This window comes from Panthera leo, chromosome D4, assembly GCF_018350215.1.
Source record: "Panthera leo isolate Ple1 chromosome D4, P.leo_Ple1_pat1.1, whole genome shotgun sequence".
Classification (NCBI taxonomy): Eukaryota; Metazoa; Chordata; class Mammalia; order Carnivora; family Felidae; genus Panthera; species Panthera leo.
The window spans coordinates 63,115,475-63,134,151 of NC_056691.1; the positions used below are offsets into that span (position 1 = coordinate 63,115,475).

The following is an 18,677-nucleotide window of genomic DNA, read 5'->3' on the forward strand; positions in this document are numbered from 1 at the left end:
ACCCGTGAACCGTGAGATCATGACCTGAGCCGAAGTCAGACGCTGACTGAGCCTCCCAGGCACCCCATGTTCCCCCACTCTTGCGGCCTGTATCAGGTCATGTAAACTAGTGGTCCACAATTGCCCCAGACTTGACAGACCAAAGGAAAATGTACTGTCATCTCAGCCTTTGCCCCCAGCCTTGTGACCTTCCCCATTACCATTCTTTCCGATAATCACTTTTCTCTAATCAGCAGAGGATAGAAACACAGGTCTCTCAACCCTGAGAGGCAGAATTTCAGATATTGCTGTCTTCTGCCTTCTGAATCCTTGCGGATGGGTCAGGATTTGATGCGTTTTCGAATATCGGATTGTCATTCTTGGGAACTGAAGCTGAGGAAAACCCCTGGTACATGAACTCCTTCCCCCCACAGCCATAATTGCGCCTTTCACACCGATATCATCAGCCCTCCACCAGCACTTGGGTCCAGCACAGCCTCGCCATCTGCTCATGTGACACCAACATTATGGCCTCCCTCCATGCATCCCTAAATGGGGCTGGAGAAGGCAACGGAGATGGTGACCGTGCCAGCTGGCACCGGTGACACAAACCTAGACAGCGATGAATCACGGCCCAGGACAGAGAGGAAGAAGGGAGGATGCTGATGGCTAATTGTGCACCGTCATCAGAGCTGCAAGGCGGACCTCTCTGTTCACGGAAGCAGAACCAGCACGGCATTTCTGTTCCTGCAGTAAATGCAAAGCTTCTTTTTAATATGTGGTCATGAGAGAATGTTCAATAGAAAGGAAACCTAGAAATCAAGATCCAAATTGTTCTGTTTTTGCTTCTGTGCATCTCTAACTGGCATAACTGGGGACTCTCCAGGGAGTCTGGGGATTACTTGAAAATGACAAGCAGGGGTTTCTGGCTGGTCAGGGAGTCGGATCAGAGTAAACAGACTTATGCTGATAGGTCCGTTCTGTCCAGGAGGCTCCAAAGTTCCCACCTACCTCTACTCCCCTGAGCCTCCCAGGTTCTCTGTTCTTTACTTTATGCCCTGCAGTTAACTGATTTGTGCATTAATTCAGTTCTCTCTGAATGTTGCTTCCAGGATTCAATTGGCCAGGCAGTTATTCAAGGTTTGTTCTATAGATTTCAAATTTGGGCATATTGACCTTAGCTTTTTTGTTGTTGTCATTATTGTTGATTTTGATGTATTTGAAGTTAGGACAGTCTATGTTCTAAAAGTTTCTATTCTACATTTTTCTAATGAGTCGTTTTACGTACGTTTTTGCTTTTGTTTACTTCACTTTCATCTTGACCTTTTTCAAATGGAGGTGGTAGCACAAAGGCACCCAGTAAAATAGGACACTTGTCCTCAATAGAGGGGGCTAGCTGCCATTTTTGGGTTTTGTTTTATCCAAAAGCTCCCATAGATCCTGCCTGTTCTCCAAGCAGTTATTCCCCAAGGGCTGATGAAGCCAAGAGACAGAAATATGTTTCCAGCCACATGGAGGATATACAAAGAAATCCCAGATCAGGCCTGTGCAGGAGGCACGGGTAGCCCTGGAGGTAAAGTCCCAACACTGTTGCAATCATAGTGTTTTCTCAGCTCCAGAACATTCAGGTCAGCTGGCTAGGTTCCTTCCCATCAGGTCATCTCAGTTGACCAGTGAAGCACAAAAGAGAAACTTCATGGCCTTGACTTCATAAACTAGCAGCCAACAGGAACACCTGTTAGCAAGGGCAGCTTTGGAGTACCTCTCTCTCACTCTTACGGGAAACATACTAATCCAAATCTCTCTGTGGCTAAAGAGAAAAGAAACAAAGTGCTGAAACAGCAGAGATGGCTGGCCTGAGCACTGGTGATTTACATGTGGTGCCAAGAAATAACTTCAGGTGCAGAGAAACACACAGGAGTGTCCAGAGATTACTAGATGGTCAGAAGTTGTGACAGCAGGTCCTCTGGGGAAGAGGGACAGAAAATGCCAGGTGGTAAAATATCATTCATATACAACCAGAGAGAAGTCATGTATGAAGGACAACAAACGGAAAGTATGATCTACGACCTACCTGAAGGTAAAGGAAGGTGGCAATGGATGAGGCCAAAAGGTAAACAACCTTTATAGCAGAATGGATAGGAGTTTCTGAATGCTTTCAGCTACAAGAAGGAGAAACTGCAGAAATAATTTCCCGGAAGTAGAGGCTGTGCCTGGTTTCAGAGAGTGGGCAGAGTGTAAGGCTTCTCTGCTATGTTGTGGCTAAAGAAATGGATATGAAATAGGTAAGACTGCCGTTAGAGTCGAGCCTGTTCTCTGCCCCGTAACTCTCCAGGCTTTTTTGTAGAACAAAATTTTGATGCCATAATACAGGTATTTTTTTTTCCTCTGAGGATCAGAAAATGTGGGTTTCTAGTCCCAGACTTACACAAACTAGCTATCATGACCTTAGGTTAGTCATTCCAGGGCTATTCCAGCTTTAGATTTAAAGATTCCAGCTTTAATAAGAGATTCTTAAAAACTGAGAACAAACTGAGGGTTGATGGGGGGTGGGAAGGAGGGGAGGGTAGGTGATGGGCATTGAAGAGGGCATCTTTTGGGATGAGCACTGAGTGTTGTATGGAAACTAATTTGACAATAAATTTCATATATTAAAAAAAAAAAGATTCCAGCTTTAGAACTTTAGATTTCCTAAACCTTTCCTTCTCCCTCATTGACCCATAGGTACTTCCAAGTAAAAACAATTTTAAGCCATAAACGATGTACAAACATGTCCTCCCAAGTTCTGATTTTATTCCATAATGATTATTTTGATACTTTTTTAAAAGAACAACACTTTAAGATATTTTTTCTCCATTTTAGTTTCCCTACTTTGCTGATTCTCAACCTAAGTACATGTTTAGCTTACTTGTTGGATAATTCAGCAGTGGTCAGTTCCCCATTCAGCCTTCTCATCTATGAAATATAAAGGTTTGAGACGGGAATATCTCCAAGAACCCTTTCAGCTCAATTTTCTGTAGTCTCATAACCTCAAAAATCTGTTTTCTATCTACCTTTATAACCATCTTATCCTGGTACTTTGGTGTTTCCAAATATGAAAGCGACAATGAATGTCGACATTTCTATATTCACTCAACCTCTCATACCTACGAAAGGCTACATCTAAACCTCAGTGAGTGTCTGGGACATTCGTGAGTCAGAATTAAAGGATAATTATGTCCCTTTTTATGTCTAAACCTTAGGAACGATCTGTGTCTATAATAAGATGTTATCAGGAAAGTCCTGGACTTACTGGGGGAAAGCATTTTGGAATAAACGTAAAACCTTTTTGGAAAAGGTAACAGCCGTGACTGATACAGGCCGCCTGTACTGTGTTCCTCCCTGCCAATACTGAAGGGTGTGGTTCTGAAAACCTGCCTCAACCTTTCCAGGTTTTAGCTTTCCTGTGCATTGGTTTATTCATTCATGATTTACCTGCCTCTAACATTTTATAATAAGGCAAGTTTATCTCTACTATTTCATGAGCTTTCTCACGAACAGCTCTCACATCTACATCTTGCCAATTCTTATGCCGCTGCCCTTTGACTTTTCCCCTCTGTCCTGAATGGAAATATTACCTTGGCTCCCGTGCTTCCTCTGAGAGGGTGGCAGCAGAAGCTGGGTCTCTCTATAAGCCTTGCTGTGGTCTGCCTTTCAGATGGGAGCCGTTAATTATTTTCTGGGAGGTTTCTAGAACAGATGTTACAAGGCAGACAAGCAAGCACACCCTCCCTGAGCCCAGAGCACGCTGAGCCAGGCACGCACACACTCGCCAATACCAACAGAGGAAAGCTGCTGGGGTGATGGAGGGAGTGTGCTCTGAGGGGCAAACGCGGCTCCGAAGACCTGCTAATGTCTCTGTGTGGCCATGCTGTATTTTCAGCTTGTCATCATGGCTGGGACAGTGCTGCTTGCCTACTACTTCGAATGCACTGACACTTTTCAGGTGCATATCCAAGGATTCTTCTGTCAGGACGGAGACTTAATGAAGCCTTACCCGGGGACAGAGGAAGAAAGCTTCATCACCCCTCTGGTGCTCTATTGTGTGCTGGCTGCCACTCCGACTGCTATTGTAAGTACAGAATCGACTTCCTTTTTTACTGTCAGATACTAAATAACATTTCCTGTCTGCCTTTTCTACTCTTTCCTCCCTTCCTGGGCATTCACCAGCAGTCTAACGGGGGAGGAGGGGGGTGCGGGGAACGGGGGTGTCCTGTTTCAGCCAAAACAGTGAATGGAGTTCTGCATAAAAATCTCATGGACATGGGTCTCGTCTTTTGTAGGTGGCTTTTGCTTTTTGGTATCTGAATTATACATATATATGTATATGTATGTATATATACATATACACACACACACACACATTTTTAAAGTATGTGTGAATGGCATAAATTGACAGGCATGATTGGCTAACATGTTAAGAACAGCTACTGTGCTCTTGAAAAAATATGCAGCGAATTGGGTCTATTCAGGAGAGGTCTTGAATGTAGATGCCGGCACTGATGGAAAGAATCGGACCAGAGTGGAATGGAATCCCCTGGCCCTGTGTCTCCTGCTGTTCTGACTGAACTTCCAGAGACAAATCACCTGACCTGAAGTTTGCTGTCATTCATTCTTGGTGGCTCTGGCCACGTTCACATTATATCACATTCAATTCAGTTGCAACTTTACCCTCCTTCTATTTCATTCTTCTCTCGCATGAGGGGGCAAAAAAAAAAAAAAAAAAAAAAAAAAAAAAAAAAAGTGGCCAGACTATGCTCAAGGGAAACCATTTCAAAAGTATAAAATTCACAGACCTGTATCATCTGGTAAATTGATTGAATCCTTAGACATTTTAATTTCAATTTTTAAAATGACTTTGTGTTTTAAATGACTTTGTGTAGCATGTCTGAACATGCTACACGGTCAGATTCTTTGGGATGTAATCTCGGTTATCATTCCCCCCCCTTTCTCTTCTAATAGCTGCCTCCCCCAATTCTCTCCCTTCCCCTTTCTTTTGGTAATATTGACTGGCATGCTGAGAAATATACTGACCGCTCAGACGTTCAGTTCAAGTATTGTTTTCTATGCAAGTGATCTGCTTGCTTTAAGGTGAGAAATGGATGGTATTTTGAGAAGAAATAATATGGGTATAATGAGCCATAGACTTTAAGTTCGTTTTGATCATTGATCCTAGGCTCAGCAAACCCCCCCCTTAAATGATAAGACCATGCTGTTGCAATTAAGGTCAGGGGTAATAAAATTGTGGTGTATCAGAGTGGTTAAAAACGCAAGCTCTGCAGTCTGACACAGCTGGATTCACATCCTGTCTATGTGACTTTGGGCGAGTCACTCTATTGGCCACCCCACCCCACCCCCCACCGTGAAACATAGGGATAATATGACTCCCTATTTCATAGAGTTGTCATGAGACTTGAATGAGATGGTTCGTACAAATGACTCGGCACAGTGCCTAGCATGTACTAAGTGTTTAGACGTAGGGGAGCAAAGAGCCTGGCTGGAAACTGTTCTTCATCATCTTCAGGATCACAGAGCAACTTCCTCTACATAAAGGGAATGAGATTCCACTTGGAAACCCTGGAACCGCAGCTTCATCTAGAATCACATCCTGGTTTCTTTCTGTCTCAGAAGCATATCATGTTCTTGTGTATTCAGACATGACGCTAAGTGATCCATTGACTTAACTTATTCTCCTCTCTTCTCCCTAGTCCCAGGATATACCATTGCCTAGGCTCTCCTGTAATGACTTCTTGGAATTACAGTTTTTGTCATAAAAAAAAAAAAAAAACTAAGTAAAGCAAGGGAGACAGATTATTATTAAAAATTATGGTCATGGGGCGCCTGGGTGGTGCAGTCGGTTAAGCGTCCGAATTCAGCCAGGTCACGATCTCGCGGTCCGTGAGTTCGAGCCCCGCGTCAGGCTCTGGGCTGATGGCTCAGAGCCTGGAGCCTGTTTCCGATTCTGTGTCTCCCTCTCTCTCTGCCCCTCCCCCGTTCATGCTCTGTCTCTCTCTGTCCCAAAAAAAAAAAAAAAAAAAAAAAAAAGTTGAAAAAAAAATTATGGTCAAAAAAATTAGTGAATCAGAAAACAATAGAATAATAAGTAAGATCAAGAGCTAATTCTTAGAAAAGTAGAATGTGCAACCCCCTAGATAGTCTAATATAAGAAAGGCAGGAGTAAAAAGAAAAAAAAATTTAAAACACCATACATATAAGGAAAAATACATAAACCTATAGAAGTCTATATGGTATTTTTTTTTGAATTGTATTTACAATTCTGTGCCAGTAAGTGCTTACACCTCAATAAAATTGGTAATATTTTATGAAAAGGTAATTTACTAACAATGCCCTAAAAAGGTGTAGAAAATCCGAATAGTGAATAAAGATAGAATAAACTTTTTAAACATGTCTAAAATTTATCTCACAAAATATACTGAGGACACATAGCTGTAGTATAAATTCCTTCAAACTTTCAAGGAATGGAAAAGTCATAATTCTATAAAATGTTCCAGGCCCTAAAAATAAACAAAAAGCTTTTTAGTGCACATTACAAAGCAAGAAAATATGGATTTTAAACACTTAGAAAGTGTGCATGCACACCCACAAAAGCACCCCCAATAGCAAAAACAATCTCACTTTCAAATGTTGATGCAAGCATATAGAAAAAGATTGATAGATTTGTCTACCTAGAAATGAGCATTTCTAACAAAAGAGAAAGTAAAGACTGCAAAAAGTTTACAGCATATAGGACTCAAATGTAAATATCCTTAATACTTAAGAAAATGAGCTTCCCAAAATAAAAATGGGAAAGGGCAAGAATAGACAATTAACAAAACAATGACTGTGCATGTAAACATTTCTAAACTCATCAATTATCCAAAGAAAAGTAGTTTTTACAAGTACAGCATTTTCCCCTATAAATTTTCCAAATGTTTTAAAGACAGGGAGCCATGTTGCTGAAGGTGTAGATACTTTCATACAGTTCTAGTTGAAGTGTAGACTGCTATTTTCTTTTTAAAGAGTAGCTTGTCAAAGATGTATTAAGAGTTGATAAACTTCAGACTCAGCCAGTAATTCCATTCCCTGAATTTATGTTAAGGAAATGATCAGTTTTATACAAATACAAGGATTTGTGTTTTGGGGATGTTCATTTAGGCAATAGTTTCCGTGAAAAACTTGGAACTAGCTAAATACACAGTACTAGGGGCTTGTATAAATACATTGTGAGGCAGTCGTGTTTTTGAAACACCTTTAGTAGCAATGAAACATGTTTTTGATTTAATGTTAAGATTTTTTTTTTAAGGGCTAAAAAAATTGTATATACTATTGCGTATAAAATCTTTCTCCCTTTCACAAGAGAATCTGACCATATCTTAATTTTCTGGGTCTATTTCCCTAGAAAAAGGAAAAAGGTGGTATGTATCAACTGTGTTGCTAGGCCAAATTAACCCCTGATTGGTGAATTGCATCTGAACTCTGAGAACTATAATTACCCGAGGAGGTGCCATGCTATGACTTCTAAGTGCAATGACTCTGGGACCTTGGAAGCTATGTCTGTGGAGTTGCTGCACCATATGCTGACTCCCACAGGGCATGAGGCTTTTAAGCCACAGTGGCTCCTTCATCCTCTGATATGTCTATGATCTCTTGCACCTGAGCTATACTGCTCTGCTGGACCACTGTGAGGACACGTGCTGGAAAGGAGCACGTGATGTTTCCCTGCTGGTGAGCTATGGTTCCTTCCAAGTAGACCAATGCCAAATGTAGCATGTGGTTGTCTGTGGGTCTGAACATTTAATGACTCCAAGAAGATACCTTGTGTGTATGTTGCAAGTATAATCCCAAAGTTATATAGAAAAAGACTAGTAAGAACTAAACTAAACTACTAAATAAACTAAACTAAAAATGTACAGTTATTATCTATGAGTGCTAATGGTACAGTTAATTTTTTTCTTCCCTTTTATACTTTTATATGTTGCTTTCCAAATTCTACATGAATGTATAGTATTTTCAAATCAAAAGATACATTTTTAAAACATTATATACTCCCGTTCTTCTGGCAAAAACTATGAAAAGGCCAATTTTTAATAAGACTTCAAAATGACAACTCTAATGAACAAAAACACACATGGCCAAAAACAAAAAAAAAAAAAAAAAAAATTGGAAAACAGAACTTTGTGGAGAACTCTCTCCTCTCTCTGGGCAAAAATGATACCTCTTTGATTTTAAGGTTTTCAGCAGAAACTGTTCCTTTTCCCCAAATGACAAAGTCAAGGGGTATGGTAAATAAACAGTGAGCTAAGGACTAAGAACCTAACCTACAGCTCTATTCTAGCTCTCAAGTATGGAACACTTTCCATTTCTTTGCTTCTCTGGGTGAAAAATGTGACCAGTAATGCTAGCAGGTCCCTAAGATACAAGCTGAGGAATATTCCATAAATGATGATTATAAGAATGACATCTTTTTTTTTTAATATATGAAATTTATTGTCAAATTGGTTTCCATACAACACCCAGTGCTCATCCCAAAAGATGCCCTCCTCAATACCCATCCCCCACCCTCCCCTCCCTCCCACACCCCATCAACCCTCAGTTTGTTCTCAGTTTTTAACAGTCTCTTATGCTTTGGCTCTCTCCCACTCTAACCTCTTTTTTTTTTTTTTTCCTTCCCTTCCCCCATGGGTTTCTGTTAAGTTTTTCAGGATCCACATAAGAGTGAAAACATATGGTATCTGTCTTTCTCTGTATGGCTTATTTCACTTAGCATCACACTCTCCAGTTCCATCCACGTTGCTACAAAAGGCCATATTTCATTCTTTCTCATTGCCACGTAGTATTCCATTGTGTATATAAACCACAATTTCTTTATCCATTCATCAGTTGATGGCCATTTAGGCTCTTTCCATAATTTGGCTATTGTTGAGAGTGCTGCTATAAACATTGGGGTACAAGTGCCCCTATGCATCAGTACTCCTGTATCCCTTGGATAAATTCCTAGCAGTGCTATTGCTGGGTCATAGGGTAGGTCTATTTTTAATTTTCTGAGGAACCTCCACACTGCTTTCCAGAGTGGCTGCACCAATTTGCATTCCCACCAACAGTGCAAGAGGGTTCCCATTTCTCCACATCCTCTCCAGCATCTATAGTCTCCTGATTTGTTCATTTTGGCAAGAATGACATCTTTTAATTTATTATATTCTGTAGTCCTTGCCTAATTATCCTCCCAGCATCCCAGTGAAATAGAAAAGAGACATCCCAAAGAACATAGAGAAAGGGTGTGGTTCAAATTCCCTTCATTTTTGAGTTGAGAACCTTGAGACTTAGCCAAATTAATTTGCTGAAGTTCCAGCTAGTTCTGTATGTTACTGGACAGATAGCCACCCATTTGGTTCCACTTTTATTTTCCTCCCAAATGAGGGTCACTGCTAGGAGCCAAAACTGATTACAGTTGACAGGTTAATGGCAGAGAGCCCTGTGGCCTCGGAACCCTGCTGACAGTGCTGGGTGTTCCCCTAAGACCTGAAAAAAAGGTCCTCTAAGGTTTCTATTCTTAGAAAACAGAGCTCTTCTGATGTTCAGGAAATTTTTCTGGGAGGAAGGAACTGTGTTCATTTCTTCTGTCCCATTCTAGGGAGGTATGGCTTGTCCGAGAGCAGCCTTTGTTGGGCCACTGGGATCAAGATCCCAAGTGTCAAACGCAGCACAGCCCCTGCTTCTGAGTGCACATCCTTCATTCCCTTCACACTGCAGAGTCCTCCTATCTCAGGTTTCATATGTCAGGAGAGGCAAGAATCCCAGTCATGGCTTTGCCTCCAATAATTGTGCGGCCTCTGGTACATCATGTTCCCTCTGTGGGTTGGATTTCTCATCTGTAAATAAAAGGAGGGGTTAGGCTAGTGATCTCCGAGATCTTTCTAGATCTAATATTCCATGAAAGCTTAAAAAAAAAAAAGCATTCTGATTGGAAAGCTCCACAAGTCAGATTCCCAATCCCCAAATCTCACCTTTCTTTCTGGAGTTTGGTTTTATACTCTGTGCCTGGTCAGGTGTTTCACAGAACTGCATAGAGTTTCTGTTGTTTATTCCTCCTTACATCCATTTCCTGTTTTCACTGGAGTAGAAAAAAGGCAAGATCCCGCTGGGGTGACTTGTGTGACATTAACTAATGGCAATTTTCAAAAAAGTAGCTCAACCTGGACTTGTCCTTGGTTTTCTGTGCATTCTGAAACACATTAGCCTTAGAAAAACCTAGCACCTTACACTTCTGTGTGTCTGGACATTAACAATCCCACTCACGACTACAGGGACCCACAAGAAATGCACAAGGGAAAAGACTCTGCCGAGTGTTTGACCTGTCATTTCCTATTTCTCCTTTTGTGCTCTGCTGTCAGAAGAGATCAGCATCATGTTGAGGCGAGGCCACATGGGATAAACTGTACAGGGACAGGCCAGTGCTGTCTCAGATCTTCAGGAAAGGTTAGAGCTTGGGCAATTTATTATGTCCAGAACTGTTTAGCCAAAAGTGGTAGCCCACACTTCCGAGAGATCTGCAGGGTGCATTCTAACCAGTGTGGAAACCCTGGATGACTACTGCCTCTGGCCTCCTAAATAAACTTGTATGCTCAGAGTTAAGGGCAGGGAGCCTGTTTGGATAAGAGGATTTAACTCAGTGGAGAATCTGATTTACTTTTATTTTACCTCAGCCCCAGTACCACAAGGCATGAGGAAATGGCTATTAAACACTTTCCTTGGCCTCACAACAAAGTGACAGGGGAGTATTTAGTATTGAAGCTGCAGAACATTTGACGCCTAGCCCGAGAGAATGGAAACAGCTCGCAGTTTGCATGCAAGTGTGCACGCACACATACATAAGACTAGTCTAGAATTTCCTAGGAAAAGGAAGAGACAAACACAATTTGATAGAAGGGCACAATTTGGAGGAAATTGTGAATCTTCATTTGGGAGGTTTCCGGACCCTAAACTCTTGGAGTGAATATAAAAGCCCAAAGCACAGTGTGGAACAGAGTGGGCTCTCACTAAATGCAAGTCTGTTGGCTGACTGGCGTGGGACGCAGCTGCTGAAGCAAAAGAGACATTGTGGGACCTTGCAGTGCCTCATAATCTGCCTCTTCCAGGCTCTGAACAATCTCGTCTGTTGAAGCCCCTTTTAACACTTTATAATTCACATCTTTTTCCCTTTGTATATTATAACGTGACTTCTTTTTTGTTTGTTTTTTACCATGAGTCCTTCATTTTGTTATTGCTGAAGCTAATGTACTTAGTCTTTACAATTACATTTTTTTCTGGGAAAGGTTTATAGATATACCCATTAATTGTTGTGGATTTTTTTTAATAAAAAATTCATTTCCCCATCTTCTGTCTATGCTGAATGTGAGTGCTCTCAATTCTTTAACAGATTATTTCTTCTCCTGATGTCATCCCAGCGAGCTATTTGCTTACTCTCTTTGAGATGTCCCTTCCAATGATTGGTGATGATTGTGTTAAGGAGCTTTGATAATTTGCTTCTTGAAAAGACTGTTTGCCTAAAAATATATGCTGGTCAATTCAGTTAGTATCACAATGCATTTTACTTTTTATTGAGAGCAGTATTTTACCTAACCCACTATAAATTCCAGTTTCTCTTATTTCCACTGTCCAGGAAAAAAGGCATAAGAGACTACTATGCTTTAGAAATGTAGCATACCACCTTGGTATACTATAACATGTGTCATATAACATAACATGGTATTTTATAACAAGTGTCAACTGAAGCCTGCCTTCTAAATGGGTAGTTGGGTAGTTGGTCCCTGGATTAACACCAGTAGGGAGGCTCCAATCTATAAACACTTATTATCCCAGTTGAACAATTTTCAAAATGCCATCATGCAAATGACCTTAATTCTAATGAAGCTTTGATCTTTAAAAGGCATAGGAAGTGTCTAGGGCTGAATTTCTTACCTACACTTGGATGTAAGAAAGCAGAAAGCTAGAGCTCTTGAACCAACCAGGGCTCAGCATTTGAAAGGACCAGGATGCCCCCGCAGATCTGGGTTGTCGATAGATGGCCCTTGTTGGGGAGGATTAGAGCAGAATGTAAAGACATTGGCAGTCAGGGCTGGCAGCACAATCTGTGCATTTTAAATTTCCTGGGTCACTAAACAAAATCTACTGCAAAAGCATGTCTCCCTTTCTTGGAAATGCTCATGACTATGGAAGCCTCTCAGGAGAATGTTGGGAGCATCTTAAAAATCCCTGGGAGTGAAAGCCCTGAAGCTATTTAGACACTAATATTGGGAAGTAAGCAAAGAACCCTCTCTTCTTCCTCAGAGTGTCCTCCACAGAAATCTCAGAGAGGGGGCCACCAGTCTCTGTTATTCTTCAGGAACCCAAGTGACAGAGATATCAGGCAACATGATGACTCTGAAGTAGGTTGCATCCATTTTGCTTAAGGGTAGATTACTTGGTGAGAGCAGAGTCCCATAGGATTTTAAAAGTGGAGAGTTTAACCAAATGAATTGAGATTGAAGCCCAATTATATGATTTCAGTTTCCCTTAATCAGCACTCTCTTGTTAGTTCCTGTCGTAAAGGCAAAGATGTTGGAGCTGGAAAAGCATGTTAGAGGTCTTCTTGTTCAACAGATGAGAAACTGAGGCCCAGAGAGGTCAAGCGACTGGTTCAAGATCAAATACCTGGTCAGGGACAGAGCAGAGATAGAATCATACCATGTTTGCTTACTCCAGGACTAGAGACAATGATTTATTATTTTTTTTAATGTTTATTTATTTTTGAGAGATAGAGTGCAAGCCGGGATGAGCCAGAGAGAGAGGAAGACACAGAATCTCAGCAGGCTCCAGGCTCCGAGCTGCCAGCACAGAGCCCGACACGGGGCTCGAACTCACGAACCACAAGATCATGATCTGAGCCGAAGTCAGAGACAATGATTCTTTTTAAATCAATCTCAACATTCTGGCCTTAGATAGACCAGGAAGTAAAAACAACAAACATTCCTTGAGTACCTATAGATGCCTTAACATACATTTTTTAATACTCTCAACTATTTGCTGATATAGCTATTACCCTCATATTCAAAATCATAAAAAAAAAAAAGAAAAACTGGGGCTCAGAAAGTTTCAATTATTACTTGCCCCCCAATTACACATCAAAAATGGAGAGAGCTGGGTTTTCAGCTTTACAGCCCACATTCAAGAAACAGCAATGGCTTTGATCTTGCCAAGTACCAGAGCTACAACTAGATATGTGTGCACCCAAAACATATATTGCAGTTCTAGATGCCCTTTTTAGTGACAACCACATATAACGTGCAGTGAAACCCCCTTACAATATGAGATTGTCATACATCTTCCAGTGACTTTTTTCTGCAAACTGTTTATATTTTGAAATCTGAAAACTGTCCCCTAAATACTGTGCGTTGATATCCTTTATTTATCACTTACCAGATCTTCTGTGAAACATTGTGAAGAAACGAGGTCTAAGAGATAACACACCCAACTGATGCACCATATTCCAGGATTATTTGTTTATTTCTTTGCCATTTGGGTTTTTATATCTGAAATACAACTTTATCAAGCTAGAACAGTTATCCTCATTACTTAAAGTATACTTACTATTATCTAAATGTCTTATGTCATGTGGGGTTGTAGCTGGCAGAGCTAAGGGATAAGAAATGCACCAATGGAATTCACGTGCAGTTCATTCATTTCCAGATCTAGAGTTTGGCCTTGGTCATTTCTCACCAGAGGGTGTTCTCATTTGCTGTGAGTGATACGATGTTTGTTAGCCAACAATCAGAAAGACCGTAATAGGGCAGCCAGGGACAAGCACATGGTGAGTCCCACATGTCCCATTTACTCTCTGAACAGAGGGGTAGATAGAGGCAGAGTGTGTGTGGCAAAGACACAGATGGGGGAACCCAGCCATTGCCAAAACCAGAGTCCTAAATCTGCCACAATGTACAAAATGGCACTCAATGTGGGCTGGAGGCCTGGCAGGAAAGAAGAGAGACCCCTTCCCTTATCAAGCAGAATTCTCATTCTCTCTCTCTCTCTCTCTCTCTCTCTCTCTCTCTCTCTCTCCCCCTCTCTCTCCAAGCATAATCAGGCCCTATATGAGATTATGGGACCCAATAAATGGACAAATAGCACCAGGGTCACAGCATACTGACCCTGTGTGTGGTCAGTAAAATGCAGAAAAATGCACTTCCTTCAGCGCACTCAGTGGAGTCTGAGAACTGGATTGTTTCTTCAGCAACCTTTATGTCCATCACAGTCTTTACTGACAACCAGAAATATCTTCCTATTTCAGTTATAAAATGACCCCCTTCCTCCCTCACTTTCTTCCTCTCTTCCTTATGTGAATATTTATCATCACTTAATATATTCCAAGCATTGTCTGAACTGGGTATATAAGTTGGTAGATATCCTTGCTCTGACTTCTTTTTCTTTTATGCTTCATACCTCAATTGGAATTTGAATATTGCCAGCCAATAGTAACAAACCTTGTACTAATTATTACCTTTGACATGAGAGTCTTAGGATTTACTTGTGGATTTATTTGGGCCCCGTACCCTTTTGCATGACAAGTTCTGTTTGGTCTGACATGACTTGTAGTGATTTTGTTGAGATTTTTGTGTGGGTATATGGGTATGCACGTGTGTATTTTTAACAAGAATAGGTTGTGTGTAGATGTTTACACACATTTTTTGCCTCCTTTTCCCTCTTGTGTGAGTAGTGGAAAGTTTCACTAAATGGAGAATTTCTAGAATGTGCACATCTCTTTCCTGTAGAGTAAGAATGCTTTGGGCTTCTGAAATGGTTAAGGCAAGCAATGCTTATTTCTTTTCATATTTGTCCTTATGTGTTTATCACCCCCCATCCCATTTCCCTCATTTACTTTGTAACCATATGTCATTTAATGACATCACATGATGTATTTATTCAGTTTTTTTGCCCTCCCTACACACACACACACACACACACGACATCTGTTCACGGCTATGCCTCCAGTGCTAAAACAATTCCTGGCAGAGTGGGTTCTCCCTCTCCAAAACTGTTGAATGCAAAATGAGGATATGATGAATTTAGTTTAGAAGAGATAATTCACTTTGTATTACTTGGTCCACAGTTTTCATTTATTCTTAAACAATACACCAAGAATTGTGTGTTTTCTGGTCCATATTGTCAATTTCCTGCAGTGTTCATCTTCAGAGAAATAAAGGTCAGAGGTCAGAGTCTATAAGGTCAGATTCTACCTAGAAGTAGGTCCTCTAAAGATTCAATCTTTTGTTTATTCAACAAGTATTAATTGAGCCTACCAGACCTTGTTCTAAGCACCATACAAGGAATGGCACAAGTCCTTCCCATAAGAATATTGTAGTCAAATGAAGAGGGACACACAAACAATAATTGCAGTTAAGTGGGTAGATGTCAAGAGAGAGATCTGTATAACATGTTGTGGGAGCAATGACAAGACAGGGTCTCTCTTTTCCCGAGGGGATCTGGTAAAGGCTTTGGGGAGGGTAGTGACATTTTCACTGGGTCCAGAAGGATAAATAATAGAAATTATTTTTTGTTCTTTATAGTCCACCTCATTACACCTGTGTTCCAAAAGACCTTCCTTAATCTGGTGTGCTTCATTCAACATTGAATAACTATGATGTACCTTACACTGGGCTAAGCCGGGGGATGCCGTAGGGAGGGGATAGTAACCAAGAATACCAGGACATCCCATAACAAAGAACAACAGTAATCATATGTAACCGTTTCTGATAAGAAATAGAAAAGAGAAACGCAAGGTAAGAAATTCACGTATAACAAGAATGCCTGAGCTAGTCTGTGGAATCAGAGAAAACTCCCTCAAGGAAATACTGTTTCATGTATCCAAGCATGCATGAATCCATCCCCATCTGTTCACTAAGATAAAAAACCAACAATACGCTTCCATCACGTACAGTAAGGACAAACAAAACGCTTTGGCACCTTATTTTAGCAGAGATAGGTCTTACTAGAAAAGAAGGAGGGCTGAGTTCTTAAAGCTATTCAGATATTTGTACATGACAGAGCATCATCTCGTTGTTAATTCCAAGGGACATTAGGCACAAAATATTTTTAACTCGGAACAACCATACTTCGACGCCACCTGCCAAAGTGATACATCCCATTGTGTGCCTGTCTGACCCCAAATACTGTCTACTCCTGCCAACTTCCCACCTCCTTCTGACTTTCCTCTAGTGCTATTTCCACAACACCATTCTGTCTTGTACTTTAATAGCATCTGAGTTTTTCAGTATTTAAAGCATATTACGCTTAACTTGTTTTGTTTTCTATGTTCTCAATATTAAACACAGATGCAACAAATATTTTTATTGAGTCACTACTTAGTAAAAGTGTAAGCAGTCGAGATGAAGACCATGGAGCCAGGTCTTCTTGGCTTCAGAGCCAGGGTTTGTGACTTACTAGCTCTGACCTTAGACAAATTATTGAATCCCTCTGTGCCTCAGGTGTTACATTTGTACAATCAGGATAACACTTGTGCATGGAATTATGTGTAAAGGCCACATTCTAGTGCTGCCTCCAACACTGACTGTGTGTGGCCAAGCGCTGAGACCTTTGGCGTCCTAGATCATAAAAGGGAAAATATCTGTAAATGGTTCCAATTTTATAATTTTATCGTTTCATTTCCACACCCTGTGCCATTCATGATGTTGCCACCTTCATCCATCTATTCCATAATGACGGAAGGAATATAAGGAATGGGAATTCTTAACGTATTGATAAAGTTTATCTAACACCATAAGCATGTACATAGCAAAGAAGAACATCTATAGGATCACATTCTTCTGGGAAAATGTTGAAATTGGGACTAGGAAAATAAAAATGGCATGTGATGTGGTGGAAAGTGTGGACTTGAGAATTTAGTTGTCCTGGATGCCAATCCCAGTGCCCCCACATGCCAATTGTATGCTTTGGAAGGTCCTGAATGTTCTATCTTCCCCAGCAAAGCAAGGATAATAATACTTATACTAGGAATCTTATAAGCATGAAAAATACTATGATGAAGTGCCTGACACATAGTTTTCAATAGATGATGGTAATTAGTAACTTTTTATTCTTTGTTGGTGGTTCTCAGTCTTCTTTTTGGCAGAGTTGGTGACAACTTACCTCATGCTAGTTCCTTATTTTTTTTTTTGAGAGACAGACAGAGAGAGAGCAAGCCTGAGTGGGGGAGGGGGAGAGGGCGAGGGAGAGAGAGAGTCCCAAGCAACCTCTACACTCAGCACAGAGCCTGATGGGGGACTCAATCTCACAACCATGAGATCATGAACTGAGCCAAAATCAAGACTCAGACACTTAACCAACTGAGCCACCCAGTCACCCTCCCCTGTCAGTTCCTTATTTTAAATAGGAATATACTGTGCTGAGTACTACAAGAGTAATCAAGAAACATAGGTTGTGGTCCCTGTCCTCAGAGAGTTTACAGCCTACACAAAGACATTATAATGTATATAGTAATATATATGTATTAGTTCAAGATAACGAGAGAGAGGTACCAAGGTACCAGTTATAAAGAGACAGTCAACCAGTTCATAGTAAGAGAAATAAAGCTCAAGCCAATATATTCAAGTAAAGATTTATCAGGTGAATAATGTGTTGCCATGTAACAAGGTAATAACTTGTTATGTGTGCTTATAATGCCTTGTTAGGCACATGGGGCTGTCCCAGTCATTTCTCATCATTGCAACTCACACATTCAGTTAAAAAAATCAATCCCAGGGACACCTGGGTGGTTCAGTCGATTGAGCGTCGGCGCTTGATTTCACCTCAGGTCATGGTCTCGTAGTTTGAGAGATAACAGTGAGGATCCTGCCTGGGATTCTCAATCTCTCCCTCACCCTCTGCCCCTCCCCCACTCATGCTTGCTCCCTCTCTGTCTCTCTCTCTCTGTCTCTCAAAATAAATAAATAAACATGAAAAAAATTCAGTCCCAGTGTGAGTGAGCCTTATCATAGTTCCTACTGCAATTCACTATTTCCATTTATGTTTTTATGACCTTAGAATTTAATAATATAGCCTGAAACCTAGCTGAAATTATCAGTTATTGCCACCTCTAATTCTTTTGAAGAATTAAGTACAAATTATGATTTAACTCTCCATCTCTGCAACATGCCATCTTTTAAAAGCATTTGGAGCTTCAGAAGTTTTTGTTTTTTAAGGCAACTGGTCTCTTTTGTCAGACAGCTTTCCAACTTGACATTTCTTAAACATTCTTTCTCCAGATTTTTATTGGTGAGATATCCATGTATTTCATAAAGTCAACCAGAGAATCTCTAATTGCCCAGGAGAAAACAATCCTGACCGGAGAATGCTGTTACCTGAACCCCTTACTCCGAAGGATCATAAGATTCATAGGTGAGTATAAGAACATGCTGAACTGAACCCTCGCCCGCAGGTAAAACCTACTACCCTTACCACAGATGGACACACTTGATAAAATAAACTAAGCTATGAAAGCATCAACTTTTCAAAACAACGGTTTCTTTAGGGATTTTCCAGGAAGTACAGAAACTGAGCCTAATCGTAGTGCCATGTCAAATTTTTCATCCTTAAAGTGAAGCAGTACTTATTTTCTCACAAATGATTTC

At 40.7% G+C, this 18,677-nt stretch overlaps 1 protein-coding gene across 10 annotated transcripts in view; it reads left to right on the plus strand.

The window, feature by feature from the left end:
* PLPPR1 (phospholipid phosphatase related 1) overlaps nucleotides 1-18,677 on the plus strand; it is a 590,963-nt gene that overhangs the window by 540,993 nt on the left and 31,293 nt on the right. For all 10 annotated transcript variants that reach the window (XM_042913315.1, XM_042913305.1, XM_042913308.1 and 7 more), the window contains 2 exons: nucleotides 3,902-4,090; nucleotides 18,312-18,444. In XM_042913315.1, the coding sequence (XP_042769249.1) occupies nucleotides 3,902-4,090; nucleotides 18,312-18,444 (322 nt within the window). The remainder of the gene's footprint in view (nucleotides 1-3,901; nucleotides 4,091-18,311; nucleotides 18,445-18,677) is intronic.